Source organism: Acanthopagrus latus, chromosome 9, assembly GCF_904848185.1.
Source record: "Acanthopagrus latus isolate v.2019 chromosome 9, fAcaLat1.1, whole genome shotgun sequence".
Classification (NCBI taxonomy): domain Eukaryota; kingdom Metazoa; phylum Chordata; class Actinopteri; order Spariformes; family Sparidae; genus Acanthopagrus; species Acanthopagrus latus.
Window position 1 is genome coordinate 26599996 of NC_051047.1, and position 19984 is coordinate 26619979.

Consider the following 19984-nt stretch of genomic DNA (forward strand, 5'->3'; position numbering starts at 1 on the left):
CGGACCCACCACGTTCAGTCAGAGGATCTTGCGGGATGAAGCTGAATGAGCCAGTGTGAAATTGACTATCTTACATTCGTCATTCAAATTCATACATCTCCCGAGAAGTCGGGCAGATTTCTGGGTTTTAATCCTCAGACTGGTTGAGGAATAAAAATCTTGGAAATCCCTCCGAGAGTTAACGGATGCACACACGCAGCTTGCGGATGAATACGTCAGCTGTGTTTTCCATTTTGACTTTGCCAGTTTCCTCACGTTGCCGTCAGCGTGCCGTGAACGCTTTTCATCTCCGCTCCGTTGCCTCATTGCCTCCCTGCAGCTTCACGTACCTCCTCTGTACTCGGTGTTGTTCCTCCAGTCTGCCAGGTCGATCTCTGCAGTGCCTGCAATCACCAGCTCCAGCTCCCTGGCATCGAACACGGACACCAGCCGCACGTCCACCACCTGGGAAACACACACAAACAGATTTAACACACGGCATCACATACAGAATGGTACGCTGTTGATCGTCCATCACCGATGGAGGGAGTTACTGGATCGGATACTTTATTTGGAGGGCCACAGTTTTATAATAACGAGGCTGGACATTTACATTCCAGACGTCTGACCGTCGATGAGTTAAAGCGATGCACTTTTAACACGTTATAAAACAAAACACCTCGTTTTAATTCTGGCTAAGTAGGTCGTCGGCTCGATTCTCGTAAATTCCCTCCTCTGCTCCTGACGCCTTCGGTCAGACTTGTCGAGGCAGAGCTTGTTTCTCAACAAACAAAGAACATTAATTATTCTTTGATAATGACGTAAATAACTTGTGATCCATCTCATTATCACAGGAAACACTGAGGAAGTAATGTGTTGGACTCCTGACTGTCTAATGAACGGGTTTATTATCCCACTAACAAAGTTATCAAAGCGGCCAGAATGAGGTTGAATACATCTGCTGATCCTGAGGACAAACATTATTGTGGGAAAAGCCTCCGTCAGTTTGTTGACTGTAAATGTTGGGTTTGGCCTGTAAATGCTCATCAACACACAGTCTGTCGTCCTGCCAGGTGTCAGAGTTAAACAAGGTGTTGGTGTTTTTTGTACCAGGTGTGAAAAAAATAAAGCAGAATCTGAGCGGCGAGGTCCAGATTACAGTCCACTGCTGCTTCACTCTGTCACGCTGAGCGTCCACAGCAGGGAGGGCCGATGTCAACATTCATCTTCTTTCGGTTATAAACTGGAAAGAGTTCTCGCCCGTATAAATATTTCAGATGAATACAAACATGTTTATCTGTCGTTACTCAGACGTTGAACAGACCTCTGCAGGCTCGCTCGGCAGGAACGCGTCCCGGACTGACCAGCGCACAAAAGCCAAACACACACTGTGAAAATAAATACTGAACATACCGCTGATTAACTGGAGTCAAGCAGGAAATACGTATTGTTTTATAATGCTTTTGTGTTTTATTTTGTCATTTCATGTCATGCCTCTTCCTGTTTGTTTCTTAAATTCTTGTGTTTTATTTGGAATTTCCTGTGTTTTATGTAATCTCTTTGTTTTGTTTGTTTTGGCCTTTTATGGCTTTATTTTGATAGGACAGCTTAGTGATGACAGGAAATGAGATCACAGAGAGGATGACACGAAAGAAACTATCTGACAACTGATTTTGACGACATACTATCCAAACAAATAACAGCGATAAACAATATTATTAACATTCTACAATCATTTCATGCCACTGACATAATAATATAATAGTGTAATAGTGCTACATCCTTTCAAAGAGCATAAATACTAATATTCAGGTACTGGAATTGGAAAAATAATTAAATATCCTGAATAAATTAAAGCTCTAGGAGAACTCTGTTAAAGTACAACATGTGCAAATTGCCAAAATGTGGATTTATCCATATGTGTGTATAGTAAAAAGAAAATAAAGTTTATTGTTAACCTGTAAATCATCCAAATGTTTATCACAAGTGTTTGATAACCATTTATATATTCGATATATTCCTAATATCGGTACAGGCATTGACGTCAAGAATTGAATATCAGTCTGACTCTATAACGACTAATTGCTTTCATGTAAGTTTTGTTGTTGAGGCTTTTTAGGCCACTCAAAATCTGCATCTTCCATTTTTTTATGTGAATAAAAAGGAGTAAATTCTTCCTGCGTCTTGTCTCAGGAACCCTGAACGTCAGACGCACCTTTCATAAGTTAACAGATAATTTGCAGACATCTTATTGTTTGTATTCTGATTACACAGTCCTGATCACATCTTGTCCGTTATGACGGAACGCTGACGATGAGTCGATAATCATCACGACAGGCCGGCTCGCAGGAGCAGAAAGAGCAAAGATCGAACCCAGATGTCTGATGAACAGCGATGAGTCATGATGGCGCTCACTAAAATGCTGCTTTGTCATTTCCTCTTCGGCTTCATCACAACTTTTTTTTGTTTTTTTCAGCCTTTTTCCTCAAAGCTGAAAATGCCAGATGTCAGAGGGGGTGTGGGTGGAAGGAGGCTCGTGGGGTCTTCAGTTATAAAAACAGGAACATCTCAGCACCTGATGCAGTGACGCAACCACACTGCGTCACTGATCACAGCGTGTTTCAGCCAGTTTGTGCTCTTAAGAAAATCTTACTTATTGCCCTTTCAAGAGTGACTCATTGATACGCCGACGTTCAGCGCTGTACCTCGTAGAAGCCTCGGACCAGGCTCTCCGTCTGCTGGGCCACTCCTCGCTCTATACGCCACTTCACCATCCGCTCGATGTATTCCTTCTTGTTCTTCTCCGACACGGGGATACCAGCCCCGCCCGGCTTCAGCTCTCGCTCGGTGATCTGCAGGATCACACGCAGGCAAGGAAAACTTACATCTGAGTGTAAAGTCCCATATCTAACCAGGCTGCATCACACATTTAACCAGGCTGCATCACACATTTAACCAGGCTGCATCACACATTCAACCAGGCTGCATCACACATTTAACCAGGCTGCATCACACATTTAACCAGGCTGCATCACACATTCAACCAGCTGCATCACACATTTAACCAGGCTGCATCACACATTTAACCAGGCTGCATCACACATTCAACCAGCTGCATCACACATTTAACCAGGCTGCATCACACATTTAACCAGGCTGCATCACACATTTAACCAGGCTGCATCACACATTCAACCAGGCTGCATCACACATTCAACCAGCTGCATCACACATTTAACCAGGCTGCATCACACATTTAACCAGGCTGCATCACACATTTAACCAGGCTGTATCACACATTTAACCAGGCTACATCACACATTTAACCAGGCTGCATCACACATTCAACCAGCTGCATCACACATTCAACCAGGCTGCATCACACATTTAACCAGGCTGCATCACACATTTAAACAGGCTGCATTACAAATGTAACCAGGCTGCATCACACATTTAAACAGGCTGCATTACAAATGTAACCAGGCTGCATCACACATTTAAACAGCGTGCAGTCACAAATGTAATCAGGCTGCAGTCACTAATTTGAACAGGCTGCTTCACAAATGTAAGCAGGCTGCATCAAACATTTAAAGAGGCTGCATTACACATTTAACCAGGCTGCAGTCACAAAATTAAACAGGCTGCATCACAAATACAATCCAGCTAAAGTCACAAAATTAAATAGGCTGCAATCGTATATTTAACCAGGCTGGAGTCACACATTTAACCAGGCTAAATTTGCAAAATTAACCAGGTTGCATTTGCTAATTTAAACAGGCTGCATCATAAATTTTATCAGGCTGCAGTCAAAATTTAACCAGGCTGCAGTCACTCATTTAACCAGACTGAAGTCGCAAAATCAACCAGGTTGCAGTTGCTAATTTAAACAAGCTGCATCACAAATTTAAACCAGGCTGCAGTCACACACACCTGTCCAAAGACCTCCTCGTTGACGGTGAAGGTGAGGTCCAGCATGTCCTCGATGTCGTTGTCCTTCATCCACTGCAGACTCTGGTGGAACTCCTCGTCCAGGAACTCGAGGTCGCTCAGGTCACAGGGGCTGCAGGGAGCAGGCAGAGGGGTCAACCAGGTATCGACAGGTCGCCCTACTCATAAACCACGGCTGCTTATAAGGACGGAGGTCAAAGGTTAATTGCCAGTGTGAGATAGCTTTCCATAAAGAAAGCTAAAGGTAATAAACTGGAACACAGAAAGAGACAAGACCGTATGTTTGCTTAAATTCATTATGTATCAGATAAAACCCCCTGAGATTGTTTCGGATTCACACAGGTAATAAATAAAGTCAACATGTTCTTCCTGAAAGCACATTGTGAGGTTGTGAATCAATGAACCAAGCTTAAATGTCAATATGACATCTTTGACCAGTACTGCTGTTTTGTTTTTTTATTCTGGCCTCATGCATGACAGACCTTTTAGTGAAGACGGGATTTTCAAGCGCTTAAAATGTTTATGAAAAACCAAATTTCAAGGGAGCTCCACTGTCACAACATGTTTCACTCAGCATGCAATATATTCATATTTTTAGATTAGCATGTTGATCAAACTAACCATGCTCCAGCTCCTACAGCAAATACTGTCAGAAAGTTAAGTACATCATTTACAGAAAAAAAGGTTTCAAAAATCAAATTTTTCCCTTTTTTCCCCACAGGTGTGAAGCAACGGGAGAGTGTCAATTATGTCAATTTATGTGCTGATATTGTAAAACTACAGAAGCTTATTCTACTAAATTTAAACACTTCTTTTTTGTTTCTTGAGGTATCCGTTTACTGTATAGGGAGGCTAAGAAGATGACATGTTGTCTGTTTTTCACTGTATCTTAGCTTATATTTCTTTATATTTCAGTGAATCTGCATCATGAAAAGTCTGGATGTTCAGTCACTCGGATGACCTGAAATAACATCTTTTCTTTTTTGCGTGCTTCGTTTTGCTGTCAGCCTTCATGAAATATCTGACGTGCTTGTTATTACAATTTAGAATACATTTCTATTTGTTTGACAAATTGTCTGCACAATAATGTTGCAGCCAAATAAAGCTCCCTGTTGCTGGGAAGGTTAGGCGCTCTTAATATCACATAAACATCTGGCCTTAGCGCAGACATTTGGCAGAGTTTGAGCTTGTTTGGACAAAGCTATTAATAAGGACGCTGCTCCGACTGATGGGAAACCCAGCCAGCTGCCGGCTGAGAGGATCTGACTGAAGCACTCGTATTCTCAGCAGTCTGTTGGAGGTTAGGGAGGGGGGTCTGACTGGAAGTGCTGGTTTTGGAGCGGGAAGTAAGAGGAAGGAAGGCGGAGGGACTTACATGCGAAGAAGCCCCTTGTAGAAAGGTCGGGTGAAGAAGGCATCCAGCAGGTACTGATGGACCAGAGCCAGGCCCAGGATACGCCCACTGAAACGAAACCTGGACACAGGAAGTACAGGTGAGCACACACTTCAGCATCAGAACTGGATTTATTAGCTCCCTTAAATAACTTTTGACATCAAGTGCTGTGAGCACCAGATGGAGCGAGATTTACTCTGTAAGTTGTTGACAGATTTTAAATCTTCTTCCTGCAGACACATAAACATTGTGGACGTTTCTCGGCCCGTGGCTACACGTTGTCGCGCTTCATGTCGCATTTAAGAGGCTTAAGTGAAATTTGCAGATCAGTTTCCAACTGAGGAAGCACCAGATGGTGACACTGTCTGAGACAATAAACACAATCCTCCCAGGATTCACAGTGAGAACAATAAACTGAGTCAGAGCGGAGCTGGAGTCTGAACCAACAGGGAAGACGAGGAGCTTCACACCCAGCTCACACTTTAAACATGATTCTCTGTTCTGACAGTCTGGAGAAACACTCTGAGGCTCTGCTCAGACCCGGTGCCAACATCCCTCCTGAGCGATCCGATCACAAGCGTACAGGTGTGAACAGCTCCAAGACGCACTGAGGACCAGTTTGAGATCGGATCACTCAGAAGGTCATGGGACCACAGAGAAGAAGAAGAAGAAGAAGAAGAAGGAGGAGAAGAAGAAGGAGGAGAAGAAGAAGAAGAAGAAGAAGAAGGAGGAGAAGAAGAAGAAGAAGAAAGAGAAGAAGAAGAAGAAGAAGAAGAAGAAGAAGAAGGAGAAGGAGAAGGAGAAGAAGAAGAAGAAGAAGAAGAAGGCAGATGTTTGTCAACACACTGTCTGCTTCAACCAATCCAATCATTGAACTAGTAACCACAATATCCCCAGACTCCCTTTAGAAATCGTGCAATTTAGTGAGTTGTTAAGTCAGGTGAAGCTTTAGAAACTTTGTGAAACACTGTTTACAACCTCCTTGTAAATTCGAAAACAATACATTTCTCAAAAACATTGTTTCTGTCCCAGTGATTTATATATTCATTTGCATATAGAGTGGGGAAGTGATTTATGATTACAAGAGGTCACTCGAGACTCATGTTCATACCCGGTCTGAACAGGGTTCAACATGAGAGAGAACATAAATATTGACTTGACATTCTTCAGTCTGATAAGTGCCGCCATGTTTATCCAGCATGACAAAATGAAACCCTGAAGACTTCATGTTCTATCTTCTTCATCCAGCCTCTGATACTGTGATTGTCTTGTCTGGCCTGCTTTTCATCAGTCTGATCATCCATCATCCAACCGTGCATCCGTCCAACAAAACGATGTCAATGAGGCACGACTGACAAATGGCCGATCCAGATTTCCACACAGCACCCCGCAAAAGACTTCTATTCTGGGATCAGCACGGGAGCAGACGACATGAACGCTTCCAGAAAACAGACGGTAAGCAGACTATAGACTTACCATTCATGGTGGTTGTCTACGAAGGCCGACATGGGGCTGATCTGGACGGTGTACGTGTCATTGGCTGAATATTCAAACAGGCCGTAGTACGGGTTGAAGAGCTCTCTGGAGACGAGGAAGAAAAACTCTCTGGAGGGTCCGCTGTAGTCCAGCCTGCCGGGAGAATGAATCATGAATCAACTACAACAGAATCATCAGCGATGGAGACACGAGATGATACAATTATCTGATGACAAAGGACGTCGTGTGACTCATTCCACCATCTAGGAAAACACGGCGTAGACGCTGTCAATCATCTGTAATGTTTGTTTACATAAATCTACTATTAATACTCTGCAGTAGTGGCTCTTCTCCCGCCCACGTTCTCCAGCTGCTCATCCACTACAAGATTTACTGGGATGTAATCAGATCTGTGTGTTACTGCACAATTTGGAACTTAAAGGGACATTTCACCCCAGAAACCAGAAACACATTATGTTTCCTTGCACCTGTCATGCTTTTAATCTATGAGATTGTTTTTGGGTGTGAGCTGCAGATTTTTGGAGACGTCAACCATAAAGATGTCTGCTTTCTCTCGTATGTAATGGAACTGGACGGCACTCGACTTGTGATGATCAAAGCGCCAATAACTACATTTGAAATCATGACCCGGTTACTTAGGATAGTCCACAGAGAAGTTTCAGTTACAGAAGATTATTCATGTGTTCGTAAAACACGCCTCGTGGAAACTGAAAGATCTAACTTATGATGGATTTCAGATGGACCAATTGCACCGTGTGCCACAGGAAAGTTAGCGAAAAATGGACTGTTGCCAGTTTGGAGTGCAGTTTCATGCACCACAGTTAAAGTATCACTGAGCTAACTGGTTGATTAAGATAATTCAGCTCTATTCATACATAACCTCTGAGTAAAAAGGTAAAATATGGATATTTGATTTTGTGGCAAACCGTTCCTTTAATGTAACGAATGTGTCAGCAAAACTTCTCTGACTAAATCCTGATAAGAAGATGAATCTGGAGTCTTTCTCACCCGTCCTCGCCCACGAAGCTGACGTAGAGTTTACTCCTCTGCAGGTCTTTACGGGAGTAACACATGATCTGGTTGAAGGCGTCCTCCAGGAGGTGATCCCTGCGTATGATGAGTCTGAGAGCACACAGGAAAACACAGTGACTACAGCGTAAAGTCCATCTGATAGTTATTATCTATCATCATCTGTTTCTACTGGAGTGTAAACCTACTTGACTTTCCCCGGTCCCTGTCCGTAACCCTTGGTCTCCAGCTTTCGATAGAAGTTCCTCAGTTTAGCCTCAAAATCTCTCTTGTAGGGAGCGGGAGCTCGGGCGTTGGCTCGCTGGGTGCCTGAGATATAAATCACAGAGTGACGGGAAGAAAGAACAAGACGGAGACAACGGACGTTAAGAGTTGGACGCACAGTAACCAGTCTGAAAGAAGACACATCAATTTAATCTCAACATCAACCTGCGTTATATATGAAGGATTAAATTGCTTCTTTTATTCAGCAAGACGATGTAAACAAACCTCATGGTGGAATTTAATAACACAGGTAAGATTTTAATAAAGAGGAGAGAGAGAGAGAAGTCTGTGTCACCACGGAGACGGAGACTGACCGGGCGAGCTCTGCGGAGAGGCGATGCTGTAACTCGGGTGGAGTAATGGTGGTACGTATGACATCACCTCCTCCTCAAATAAGCTGGAGACAAGAGAGAGGCGGCGTCAGAAAAAAAAACAGATCTGTGACGGTGCATTTTTTTTCCAGTTAATCCAAGAGGGTTTGAAAAGAGTTGATTTAGCTTTTGGCAACACGTGGTGAAGAATTATAATCTGTGAAGATACTAAAGTCATCAAACAAATGTAGTGGATTGAAAACATTTCCTCGGAGATGTACTGGAGTGGAAGCAGTCATGGAATTACTTCTGTAATTCTAAACCTGCTCTGTATATTAACATGTTTTTAATGTGTAAATGAGTCGTTCTTATCGAAAGTAGGACTGAAGTTTAATCGTTTGGGGCAACTGTGACCATCAAAGATCAAAGTTAAGTTCATTAAAAATGTTTATTTTTGTCAATGACAGACTGAGATTGTTATTATATGTGTCTGATCACTTACACAACAATATACCTGAATACATAAGTACAATACTCGAGTAAACGTACACAGTTACACTTCAGCACGCCGTATAACAGTTAGCATTAGCATCAGGGGGGTAAAATGGGACTTAGACTTGTATTCATGGACGTGGCGCGGCCCGTTGGATGGTGACCATTAATCAGCCTCTGACACACACACACACATACAACCATACACAAGCACACACACACACACACACACACACACACACACACACGCACGCACACACACACACACACACACACACACACACACACACACACACAGAGGACTCACCTTAGCAGCATGACGAGGTCGGCGTCGCTGGAGAGACGAGCCAGCCCATTGACTCCCTCAGTGCGAATAAACTGCACCTTCTCCCTGCACACACACACACACACACACACACACACAGAAAACCCATCGGGGGGGTAAACTGACTCAATCTATTAGGATTAAAGGTTAACTGTGTGTTCAGGGTGACTGATGATGATGGTGATGATGATGAAGGCTTGAGAAGGCTAGAGAGGAGGCGAGAGCGAGAGAGGAAGACAGAAGGTGGACAGAGGAGCGTAAACACAGACGTACTTGAGCGAGTGGTTCCTGGCGAGCTCGGGTTGTCTCTCCTGCAGGATCTCCACGATGTTGGGTTGCCGTAGAAACGCCACTATCTTGTCGTTGTAGGCTGGAGAGAATCAGGAAACAGGATTTATAAATAAGTGTGTGTGTGTGTGTGTGTGTGTGTGTGTTTACACCTGATGTCTCTCTGTGCACATGTGATTCAGCCCGACTCACCCACAGGAACCACGTCTTGGTACTGACTGCGAGTGGAGCCGCTGAAGGTGCTGGAGGGGCGGGGCATGACGGGCGGGTTGGTTTGGCGAGAGTCGTCCACCACCTGTGACAACAGGAAGCACTACGGTTCAGGTCGCATCCTAGTTCTGACGCCGATTTACCCGCCGGTCATTGGCCAACACCCACCTGTGTGTTTCCTCTGATGACCACAAATTAATTTCTTATTCCATTAAAGTCTCTTCAATTTATGAAGGAGCAACATCTAGAAACGTACACTTGTATGACAGGTATATTATATCTTTTAACACACTGGTATCTGACCAGAACTCACTCAGGTATCTGGAATCAGTAATCAAAGATGGAACAATTCATTCTTCAGGGAGCTAAACACCACTGCTGTTCATCAGATATGTGTCTGTACACCAGCAACATGTGTGAGTGAAAGACACAATTTCCATTCAGGTCTGTGAGAACAAATAACAGATATTGTTGACAAGATGTCAGGACGGCTCCAGCTGTGTTTGATGCAACAAAATTTGGTCATCTAAAGCCAAAACACAACGTCTTCCAGCTCTAGACGAGCAGTTTCTGCAGCTAAACCTGACCAGAAGCAGTAAACACAGCGCTGTCACGGCATAGAACGGAAAATTAAATCTAAAGAAACTTGATTTTTCCACAGATCTGTCGTTTGCAGACATGTTTACTGCCAACATGTACTTTGCCGACTAGGATGTAAAAACTTCTTGGTGTCTCTTTGCACTAAAGGATGTAAAATATCACAGCTGTTAAATGAACTGCATTAATTTTATGCTGCTGACTTGAATTTCAAGCAGCCATGATGTCATCGCTCGTGACCCAGCCTGAGTCCACGGTGCAGAATCTCAAGAAGCCTCTCTGAACATCGCAGCGTCTCTGCTAGCTTAAAGCTGACTCCGGGTGACGAGTGGTGCAGTGGCGGCTGGTCTCTCACCTCCCCGGCACTGTGGCTGCGCTGGCGGCTCAGGTGCTGGCGGTGGGCCAGCAGCCCGGTGGAGCGAGAGCTCTGGAGGGGCAGCCGGGGGTCGATGAAGGTCGTGGAGCGACAGTTGTGATCCACGAAGAAAGGCTGAGGATCGAGATGGAAAAACACACAGTCAGGCAGGAAGGAACGCCATCGTGTGTACACAGAAACACACGACGTTCACACTGAGAGGAAAGATTATGAAAAGGACTGAGCAGAGATTACAGTCTTGGGGACACGTCAGCTCAGGTTTGGGGTCAAATGTGAGAAGTCAAACACACACCTTCCCAGTGTGGTCGTGCTTCATCTCCCAGCCCCGAGGAAGCTCCAGCTGCTTGTTGGAGAACATGTTGAGGAAGGTGACGAGGTCGCGGTTGTGCTGGTAGCGCTCGAAGTAATGAGCGTCCCGACGCACCTTACTGATCATGTGCTTCAGGCAGGTGTTGCTCGTAAACATGCGGTAGGCACTCTGGGTGGAGACGGGAGAGAGGTGATGTCATCAGAAAGGGACGGGAGCAACACGAGAGAACAGTGTTTTCATTTTTCACTCGCTCAAGATGGACGATGAAAATTCACCTGACAAGATAATGATTATATTTTCACTTTTGGGTGAATCTTTCCTTTAAATCAGTCAAAATGCTGAGTGTGGATTTTGGATTTAAAAGTACAGCATGTTTGTCTGTATGTTGACAGAAGTGTGTGAAAGTGGTGAAAGCTGTTGTACTGACAGGGTTTGAATGCAGCACGGTGAAGAAGTCGGGGCTGCACAGGAACTTGGCGCTGGGCGACTGGAGCAGCAGTGAGAGACGCGACCGCCCGCTGGAGTGAGCGACCGCACTGTCTCGTCGGTATTCTGCAGGAGACACAAGCCGTCGCACTAATGAGAGCGGCTCATCTCATGAAAACACAATTCTAAATGACATATCAAAGCGTTCAGTGTCTGTGATATAAAAGACTGTGAGAGCTTTGTGTGTAAACAAGCATTTGAAGAGATGAATCATCCAGAGGTGAGTCACTGAATTGTGCAGATATTTCTCTTCTTGTTTCTGAGAATGAAAGCGGTAATTTGTCTGTTTTGGGTTTATTGACACGAACCAGAGATGGAGTGAGGCATCAGATCGCTCTCTGGTTCGGGGAGCAGGTCGACCGGGGCTTCCTCCGCCCGGTCGCTGTTGGTTATTGTCCTCCTGATGCTCTGGTACCTGAGACAGTGACGATGAAGTTAGTGCAGAGGAAAAACAGTTTCACACAAGATTGTTGTCTTTTTGAAACAAATACTTACTAAACTAGTTTCTCTGACAGTCAAATGAAGTGATGAGTGAGGCATCTTTTTTAAATAAAGGTAAAACAGACAAATAAACAACAGCAAAGCGAACCTGCGGTTGAGTTGCTCCATCTGCTGGATGGAGTTGGAGCGGGTCAGGCCCTGCGGGGCCGGAGGTCCGGTGGGACGCTGCCATGTGGTGGTTCTGTTCACGTGGTCCACGAAGAAGATCCTCCCATGGCTGTCGATCCGGGCCTCCCAGTCTGAGAGGTGATCAGTAATTGACAGGAGGTGATTAATGCCCAGCGAGACTTTATACTTCGTTCTTAATGCGTCCACGACGAGAAATCTTTAATTAACCATCTATTTCAGGATAAAATGTAATTATGCACCTTAAGAGTCTACAGACAAGCTAGGCGCCAAATGCTAACATGAGCATGCTAACATTCAGGTGTTAACATGCTCATGTTTGGCATGTTTAATGTTTACTATGTTAACCATAGTACTTTAGCGTGTTAGCATGCTAACATCTGCAAAACAAAATGAAAATACTCAGTTAAAATATACAAGAACCTCGAAAACTGTGATTAAAACTAGTAGTACTTGTCGGGTTAGGGTTAGGGTTATCAGTAGGAAATGGACACACAAACAAACACAGACACACTGCTACACACAGACAACTACACACTACACAAACATGCAGCATGCACACACACACACACACACACACACACACACACACACACACTCACTGGGAGGCAGCGGCTCGTCCACACGTTGATATCTGTGGATGTCGTGACGGACTGAAGGGAGCGAACGCACAGGATGACCGTTAACGTGAGATCCTGAGCACAGAAAACAAAAACAATGTTTTAATGAGGAGATGGAACATCAAACTCCCCCAGACAAACGCTGCTTACCTTCCTCTCCATCTGTTTCCGTGGTGACCTGCTCTGAATCCGCAGACCCCGCCTCCTCCTGTGGCTTTGCCTCCTCCCCTTCCTGTTCTTCGGCCACGCCCCCTGCAGCCTGCATGCTCAGCCTCCTCTCACCCATCTCCTCCAGCTCCACCTGCTCGATCGGAGGAGGAGCTTCTCCCTCAGACTCGGCGGAGGCCGCCTGCCCGCCTCCTTCGTCGTCTACGGCCTGATTGGTCGGAGGAGTTCGGGACACCAAGTCTCCCCCTGGATCTATGGCCGTCTCCGCTCCCTCCTCCGCTTCCTACAGAGCGACAATCGTTACAGGTGAGGATGTTTGTCACAAAACACACTGATACACAAAGACATTCACACCTGCTGCTACAAAATGAATGTGTGAATTACAGGAAGTGGGTCGACACAGCATGAGGGAGCACCGGCTCCATCGCCACGGCAACGAAAGAAAACGGAGAAACTTTTGACTTCATGCAAAGATGTGCTGGTGCGTAGGAGTAACCGCTAAAAGCAACAAGCAGAGAATGTTTGTCTCAGAATCTGATGAAACACAGATCGGCGGGTCGGTGCTACACGTCATCTCCGACCCGCTGACTGCTTCAGAACGTGTTATTTAACAGCCCGGTGAGAACGTGGACCGACGCTGCTGCAGTACATTTTTATGATGCAGTGTCACGTGAATCCAGCCGGTGCTAGGACCCAGCGGAGGCTGCTGCTCGGTACAGTGTGTACACTGTGGGGACAGAACCGACACTCAGAGCGGACCCAAGCTGCAGGTTCTGTCAGGGGAGGTAAAGAAACGGTACGATGACATCTGACGACTAGAATACAAAAACAGAAACAGACGAGCTGATTATGTGTCCGCCAGCCTGCTCACTGTGATATTTACTAGTGATGCAGGTGATCAACTCACAGCTGTCTTGTTGTTTTGTGTTTCTAAACAGCAGATTTAAAACAATAAACCTAAAAAAAAAATGCATAATTTGAATTTGTATTTTACCCAGTAACCTGTCGACAGTGTTGTAAAAAACACCTCAAATTCATACTTGAGTAAAAAAAAAAAAAAAAAAATCCTGATTAAATATTACTTTGAATAAAAAAAGATTTTTTTTTAATTTTCATTGTAGAAACAAAGAAACTTGTGGCGACTCTGCAATTTAAAATCTATAAAAGAAATTTAAGTTACCAGATTCACAAATTTGGTGACTTTGCTGATAAATGTCGTGTCTTCTGGGATCATCTTTCTCTATTTTCTGATTTCGTCTTGCAGACAATTAGTTGATTCATTATAAATAATCCTTATTTACAGCCCTTAAAGGGAAACACGTCAGACTGATACACAGGCAGAGAGCTGAGTGTCTGTGAACTCACCACAGCGGTGGTCAGTGTGATCGGACAGCTCTCTGACGATGACACGACCGTCTGCTGGGCTGTTGCCATGGAGCAGGTGTCGATGTCGGAGGACGGGTCCTCCAGAGGCCCCCGTCCGTCCTCGTGCACCTCTCCACCCTCCGGCGGAGCTGCATGGGACACAGCCTCTGTGAAAGGAGCCTCGTCCACCTCGGAGAAGACGTCTGGCTCAACGTCGTCCAGGTCCAGACCGAGCCCCATCCCCAGGACCGCCTCTGCGTCCGGGGGCACGTCCTCTGTCCCACCAACCGCCCCCTCGGGCTCCTCCTCCAGCACCGACGCCTCCAGCGGCTCCGGCTGCAGCTCAGGAAACGGGTCTTCTTCCTCTGCGACATCGGGAGGTTCCCCATTCAGCAGCAGCGGTGACAGCGGCACCGGGGTGATGTCATTGGCCCCGGACCTATCCTCGTCCTCGTCCGAGTCGATGTGCAACATGGCGCTAAGCCTCGTGTGTGTGGGGAAGCTCGAGCGCAGTTTAGGTGAGGCCGCGCCCAGGGGTCTTTCACCGGGGCCTTTGGGGGCCTCGATAGCATCCAGGCCTTCCATGAGGGACCTCTGGAGGATTTCATGGCCTGACAAACCTGCAGGCCCAAGAAATCTGGCCTCAGCTCCCACAAGAGACAGTTCCTTATCTGGTAAGGCCGTGGCGCCGCCTTCCCACAAGCTCTGCGAGCCATGGGAGCCGGTCGGAGACAAGCTCGAGGAGACCACTCCCGGAAGATGGTGGGGAAGGTCCTCATCATCGGAGGGAGTCCCCGGGGCTCCGTTCAAGGACGACATGCCAATGATTGAATCAGGAGAAGCACCTACAGCAGGCGGGGAACATTTAGTTGTCAGGGGAACAAGTTATGGCAAATGCTTTTGATACAGTTTAAAGTCAGATTTACCATCCGGCCCGGTCGACGTGAGCTCCACTTTGAACTGCAGCTGACCGCTGACGTGTTCAGTCGGCAGGCGTCGGCACAGGGGGAAGCTCACAGGCTGGACTCTGAACAGACAGACACCGAGAAAGAAACCCTCAAACTTAATCACTCAAGATGTCACTTCTGATGCTCGGGGCTGCAAAAAATACAGTACATTCTGTATGAACTATGTTTTCCACCTACCCTGGTATTTTCTCTATAAGCCGCTGCACAGGGATCGTGAGCTGCCCGAGGAAGCGTTTGATGATCGGTCGACTTTTTGCAAACTTGTCCTTCACCTCGATGTACAGGATGTCTGTCATCAGCGCCACGAACGTGTATTTCTGCAGAGAGGAAAAGCCAAAACGTTCTCAGTCGCGTCCTGCCGATTTCAGACAGTGTGTAGTGTCGTGCAGTGTAGCAGCAATCGTCACCTCTCCATGCCAGACGGGGTTGGTGGTGTTGGCGATGATGGCTGACCGTCGCTCCTGCCCGTGGTGGCTGAAGATGGGGAAGACGCTCCTCTTCCCCGGGTGGATGGACATCTTCAGGTACGGGTCCGGGTTGAAAAACATTCCCTTCTTCAGGCCCGTGGCGCGCAGATCTGCAAGAAAACATCAGCAACACCAGGCTGGTGAGGACGAGACGGTGATGTCCGAGCAGGTGGAAGAAAGCGATTCCAACTCACCTGTCAGGGTGAAGCTGATCAGTTTTCGTGGATGTTCGACACCCACCTGCTCCGCCAGCCCCTCCACCTGAGAGAGATCAGACGACCACAATACTGAACGGACTGAAAGATGCTGACTGCTCCTCGCTGAAGCGGCAGAGAGAGTTACATTATTCATACGGATGTTAGGGATTAACAGTAGGAGGTCCATATGTTGGGATAAATTGAGCATTTGGCCGTCAATCAACAGGACGTATATATACAAACTCTGATTTATGTGCCTGCCTGAGCCACAGCGAGGCTTCATTACGCTCACTTCACCGGACTACTAATCAGTTTTTTTCAAAGACTTCTGCACATTTCCAGAGAGATTTCCAGGCAGCCATTTGTTTTATAGTCATGTCTGTCCAGAAAAAGTTGAATCAGTAAACTTGGCCCTGCGTGTCGGCTCACAACAGAAACAAACATCTAATGTCATAATCAACAAAACTGTGCATGAATGAGTCTCACAAACTCTAGTCTAAAAATAAACCAAAGTATCTGTAATTCTTTGGTGTAATATTCACCTCTAATGTCTAATTTTAACTGCACTGATGAAGCTAAACCTGAGACTCTGAGCGTCTAAATATAAAACCGGTTCAAACGGACCAGGACCGCAGGGTTCTTCACGGTGATGCAGGGGGTCGTAGCTCTCAGCGCTCCGCTCACTCCGTGGTAGTACTTGAAGCAGATCTTTGTCTCGGCTGCAGAGGAAGCAGAGAGGAGTTATGGGATGTGGAAGCGGTGCAGAGATTATCTGCCTATTGTTGGCCAGAAAAATTAAATTATACTGTGGAACAACTTGATGGTCAAATACTGACGCTTCGGGTCGGACGCCAACACAAAGTGTGAGTATTTGACAATCTGGCTGATGAAAATCAGCAGTCAACTATCTTTCTCTTGGAGCTGTGTGTGTGTTTCATCATATCAACACATATCTTTTTTTCCTGAAGTACAGAATGAATCGATTCTCAGCTGTGATCGATTTCGGTGACTTACGCTCCATGAAGTAAGGCCCGGGCTCCAGCCTCCAGACGATCTGACCCTTCTGGGTGCCATTCACCCCTCGGTTCTTACAGTCCCACACGTTGGACGGACTGGTTTCATCTGGACACAAACAGAGCTGTCAGTTAACGCGTGACAGATTTGCCGTGTTTACATCCTCCCTGATTTCCAAACAGAGGAACGTTAAATCAAACAACACGACGGCGCTCGAACTCCCGGGGTCGTCGCTCCTTTCCTATGAAGAACTTCCAACAAAGCTGCATCTGTTCCGCCTCTCCAGCGTATTTAGTCTGCAGACACTTTTTCCAAAACACAAGTTTGCCTTTAATCATTGAAATCCTTTCTCAAAATAGCCTCCCACCCACCACCACAACCTCTAAGCAGAAGGACAAACAGCAAACTTCCCGTGAGTTAAAAACAGGGAGGGGGAATTCCGCTGGTCGTAGCACTTTCACACACAGATTAATGAAGCACCAAACTCAGCTGAGTCCAGGGAGAAGTGTGTGCTCTGCATGTGTGTGTGTGTGTGTGTGTGTGTGTGTGTGTGTGTGTGTGTGTGTGAAGGGGAGGGCAGGTTGCTTATCATTGAATGTCTGCTTAGTCAAGGAAAGCGGTAGCCCCTCTGGGGTATAAGACCCCGGAGCAGGTAATGAAGTCCTGGCAGCCTTATGATCGATATGAAGTGACCCGACGCTCCGCCTGGCACCAACAGTTCACACTATCTCTTTCTCCCACACAGCAGTCCTCCCACCGACCAGTTTGGATCGTTTCTGTCGACTAAATCCGGACGGGTTGCCTCCTGAAAGGTCACTGGAAGTAAAACTGATAGTTTTGAATCAGGTTTGTTGTTAAAATAACCCTCACAGCGTCTTGACTACCGTGCTGCAGGTTGACCTCCCCTTCACAAGTCAAAGACAAACATTGTTTTTCAGAAATCCGTTATCCATCACTAACACAATGCATCATTATAAACAGCTCCCAGGCTGTGATTTCCCTCCGAGCGTCAGTGTGTTGAACCAGCAATTATCTGGTGTACAGAAGAAAATTTCACAGGGTAACGTTGCGTACCCATTGTTATCGGGGGGAAAAGCCAAACTGACGGCAGATTGAAATCTTCTCTTAAATCATTAATTAGGTTCTTCAGGAGCAGTTTGTCTCACAGAGCTGATTATAATATATTTTAGAAGCTAGTAGAAGCACCAGACGTTTAGCAGCTCTGGTCTGAATCAACATAATTATATAAAGGCAGATGCTATTCGTACCCAAACCATAATCACTTCCTCACACAAACCAGGTATTTCTGTTGCCTAAACATACCGAATTTAGACAATAATGAGTCATTTAAGTCTGAAAACAAGGCAGCGTGGACTCCAGTCTCCAGGGCGAACCAACCGTCTCGTTACAGGTGATAATAGACGGATAAATCATCCTGTCATCTGCAAAGTATTTCTTGAAAGCGCCTGACTTTTTTTTTTTTCCCCAAACAGTTTGTAATTGTTCCTTTCCAGATGGATCTGTGAAAAACAAACCATCTGGAGCATCAGGTGTGAACGGCCTGTCAGGTGACTGATCTCATCCAGGTGCAAATGGACGCTCCGTAAATAAAAATCAAACGGCGTTATAGAGAGCTGAAGCGAAACCAGAACGTCTGTTTTCTGTTCAGTTCAAAAATCACATTTACCTTTGTTCAAATAAAAAGAAATCAAGTCTTCGTATTTATCTACCAGTACGTGGTGTGTTCAGTCCACGTGGTCGAGATCAGGACGATTCATTTAAAGGTTTACTGCAAAGATTTACAAACTCTTAAGAGACCAATAAAGAATAATCTACACCAAAGCAACAGGTCCAGATGTGGGTCGGCCCTGTACTGACTCTTGTTGTTTGTGACACGTGGGAGAGAGAAAGAAAATAAGTTTGGTGCTGCTTCATACACTAATGTCACGTCTCCAAATCCTCTTTATTACTGTCTTTAAAACCAGCTCTGACATTGTCATATACAAGTTCGGCCAACATCCCCCAACTCAATCGATATGTGCAAACTTTTAGACTTTGGTATGAGTTGAGCTCTAAGAAACACTGGACTCTACATTTTCCATAATGCCACCGACAGCATCATTTCCTTTTGACCCTCCCTGCCTGGTGAACACCAACATCTATCAGACCTCGTGCCCCCAGTTTGTAACAAAAGCTCTCTGTGTGAAAAATGTTTAGTCTCCAGGCTCAGACGTGACACTGATAAAGATCCTCCGGAGCCACAGAAGACATGATACAGCTGTTTTTACACCCCGAGCGCTTCTCCTCGTGATGACTACAGTGACCTTTATATTTAAAACTGCTGAAGCGCCCTTTAAATATTTCCGCTTTTGTGGCTTTTAATGCACAGTGATTCCCACAAGCTCTGATCCTCTGTGGGTTAATGTCAACATCTAACCAAACACACACGCAGGATAAACTTCTGAAAAGCAGAATCTGTAGTAGATCCTGGAACCACGAGAACGTGCTGGTTGTTCACTATCACTCCTGTATTACTTTTCACCACGATGGACACTTTGAGCCCGATAGCCTTCTTCAGCACACGGGTCAAAGTATTTCCTCCCCTGTCAAATTCCTGTCGCTAAGCAGGACTAGCTTACATTATTGGAGACCACCGAACACGTGCAGGCTTTGTGATGGTGTGTATGTTATTGTACACCGAGGCAGAGCCGTTACATGTTGAGTCAGCCTCCAGTCCCGTGTAAAGTCTCGGCTCCTGTTGCAGTATTGACTCGCTAAGAGTTGGAAGCTCCGGCACAAGACTCCACCAGCTACTCCCAGCCCCCAGTCACAAAACACTTGGGTCAGCTGAAAGGCTTTGAGGACAGGTGGGGTCGAGGCGGCTCAGGGTGTCGGCAAGTTTCTGTAATACCTCAGCAAAAAAGATTTTTTTGGGGGGGGAAGCAAAAATAACAGTGTACAGAAACTGAGACTGAGAAATTAATCAGAACTGGGTCTTTTGTTTCTTTTTGTTCTGCTGATTCTGATCACATCTGTAAAACGTGATGAAGCAT

General features: G+C 45.8%; 1 protein-coding gene across 5 annotated transcripts in view; it reads right to left on the minus strand.

The window, feature by feature from the left end:
* hecw2a (HECT, C2 and WW domain containing E3 ubiquitin protein ligase 2a) overlaps positions 1-19984 on the minus strand; it is a 40452-nt gene that overhangs the window by 7823 nt on the left and 12645 nt on the right. For 3 of the 5 annotated variants that reach the window (XM_037110455.1, XM_037110457.1, XM_037110456.1), the window contains exons 3-27: positions 16932-17039; positions 16542-16636; positions 15915-15981; positions 15661-15830; positions 15431-15570; positions 15212-15312; positions 14286-15130; positions 12903-13203; positions 12735-12827; positions 12095-12245; positions 11814-11920; positions 11447-11571; positions 11002-11187; positions 10689-10823; positions 9719-9839; positions 9512-9608; positions 9221-9304; positions 8425-8507; positions 8035-8155; positions 7826-7939; positions 6797-6949; positions 5303-5401; positions 3910-4039; positions 2685-2831; positions 330-444 (exon numbers count right to left, since the gene is read on the minus strand). In XM_037110455.1, coding sequence (XP_036966350.1) covers positions 330-444; positions 2685-2831; positions 3910-4039; positions 5303-5401; positions 6797-6949; positions 7826-7939; positions 8035-8155; positions 8425-8507; positions 9221-9304; positions 9512-9608; positions 9719-9839; positions 10689-10823; positions 11002-11187; positions 11447-11571; positions 11814-11920; positions 12095-12245; positions 12735-12827; positions 12903-13203; positions 14286-15130; positions 15212-15312; positions 15431-15570; positions 15661-15830; positions 15915-15981; positions 16542-16636; positions 16932-17039 — 3888 coding nt within the window. The remainder of the gene's footprint in view (positions 1-329; positions 445-2684; positions 2832-3909; positions 4040-5302; positions 5402-6796; positions 6950-7825; positions 7940-8034; positions 8156-8424; positions 8508-9220; positions 9305-9511; positions 9609-9718; positions 9840-10688; positions 10824-11001; positions 11188-11446; positions 11572-11813; positions 11921-12094; positions 12246-12734; positions 12828-12902; positions 13204-14285; positions 15131-15211; positions 15313-15430; positions 15571-15660; positions 15831-15914; positions 15982-16541; positions 16637-16931; positions 17040-19984) is intronic. The other 2 variants (XM_037110459.1, XM_037110458.1) reach the window with 2 other exon arrangements.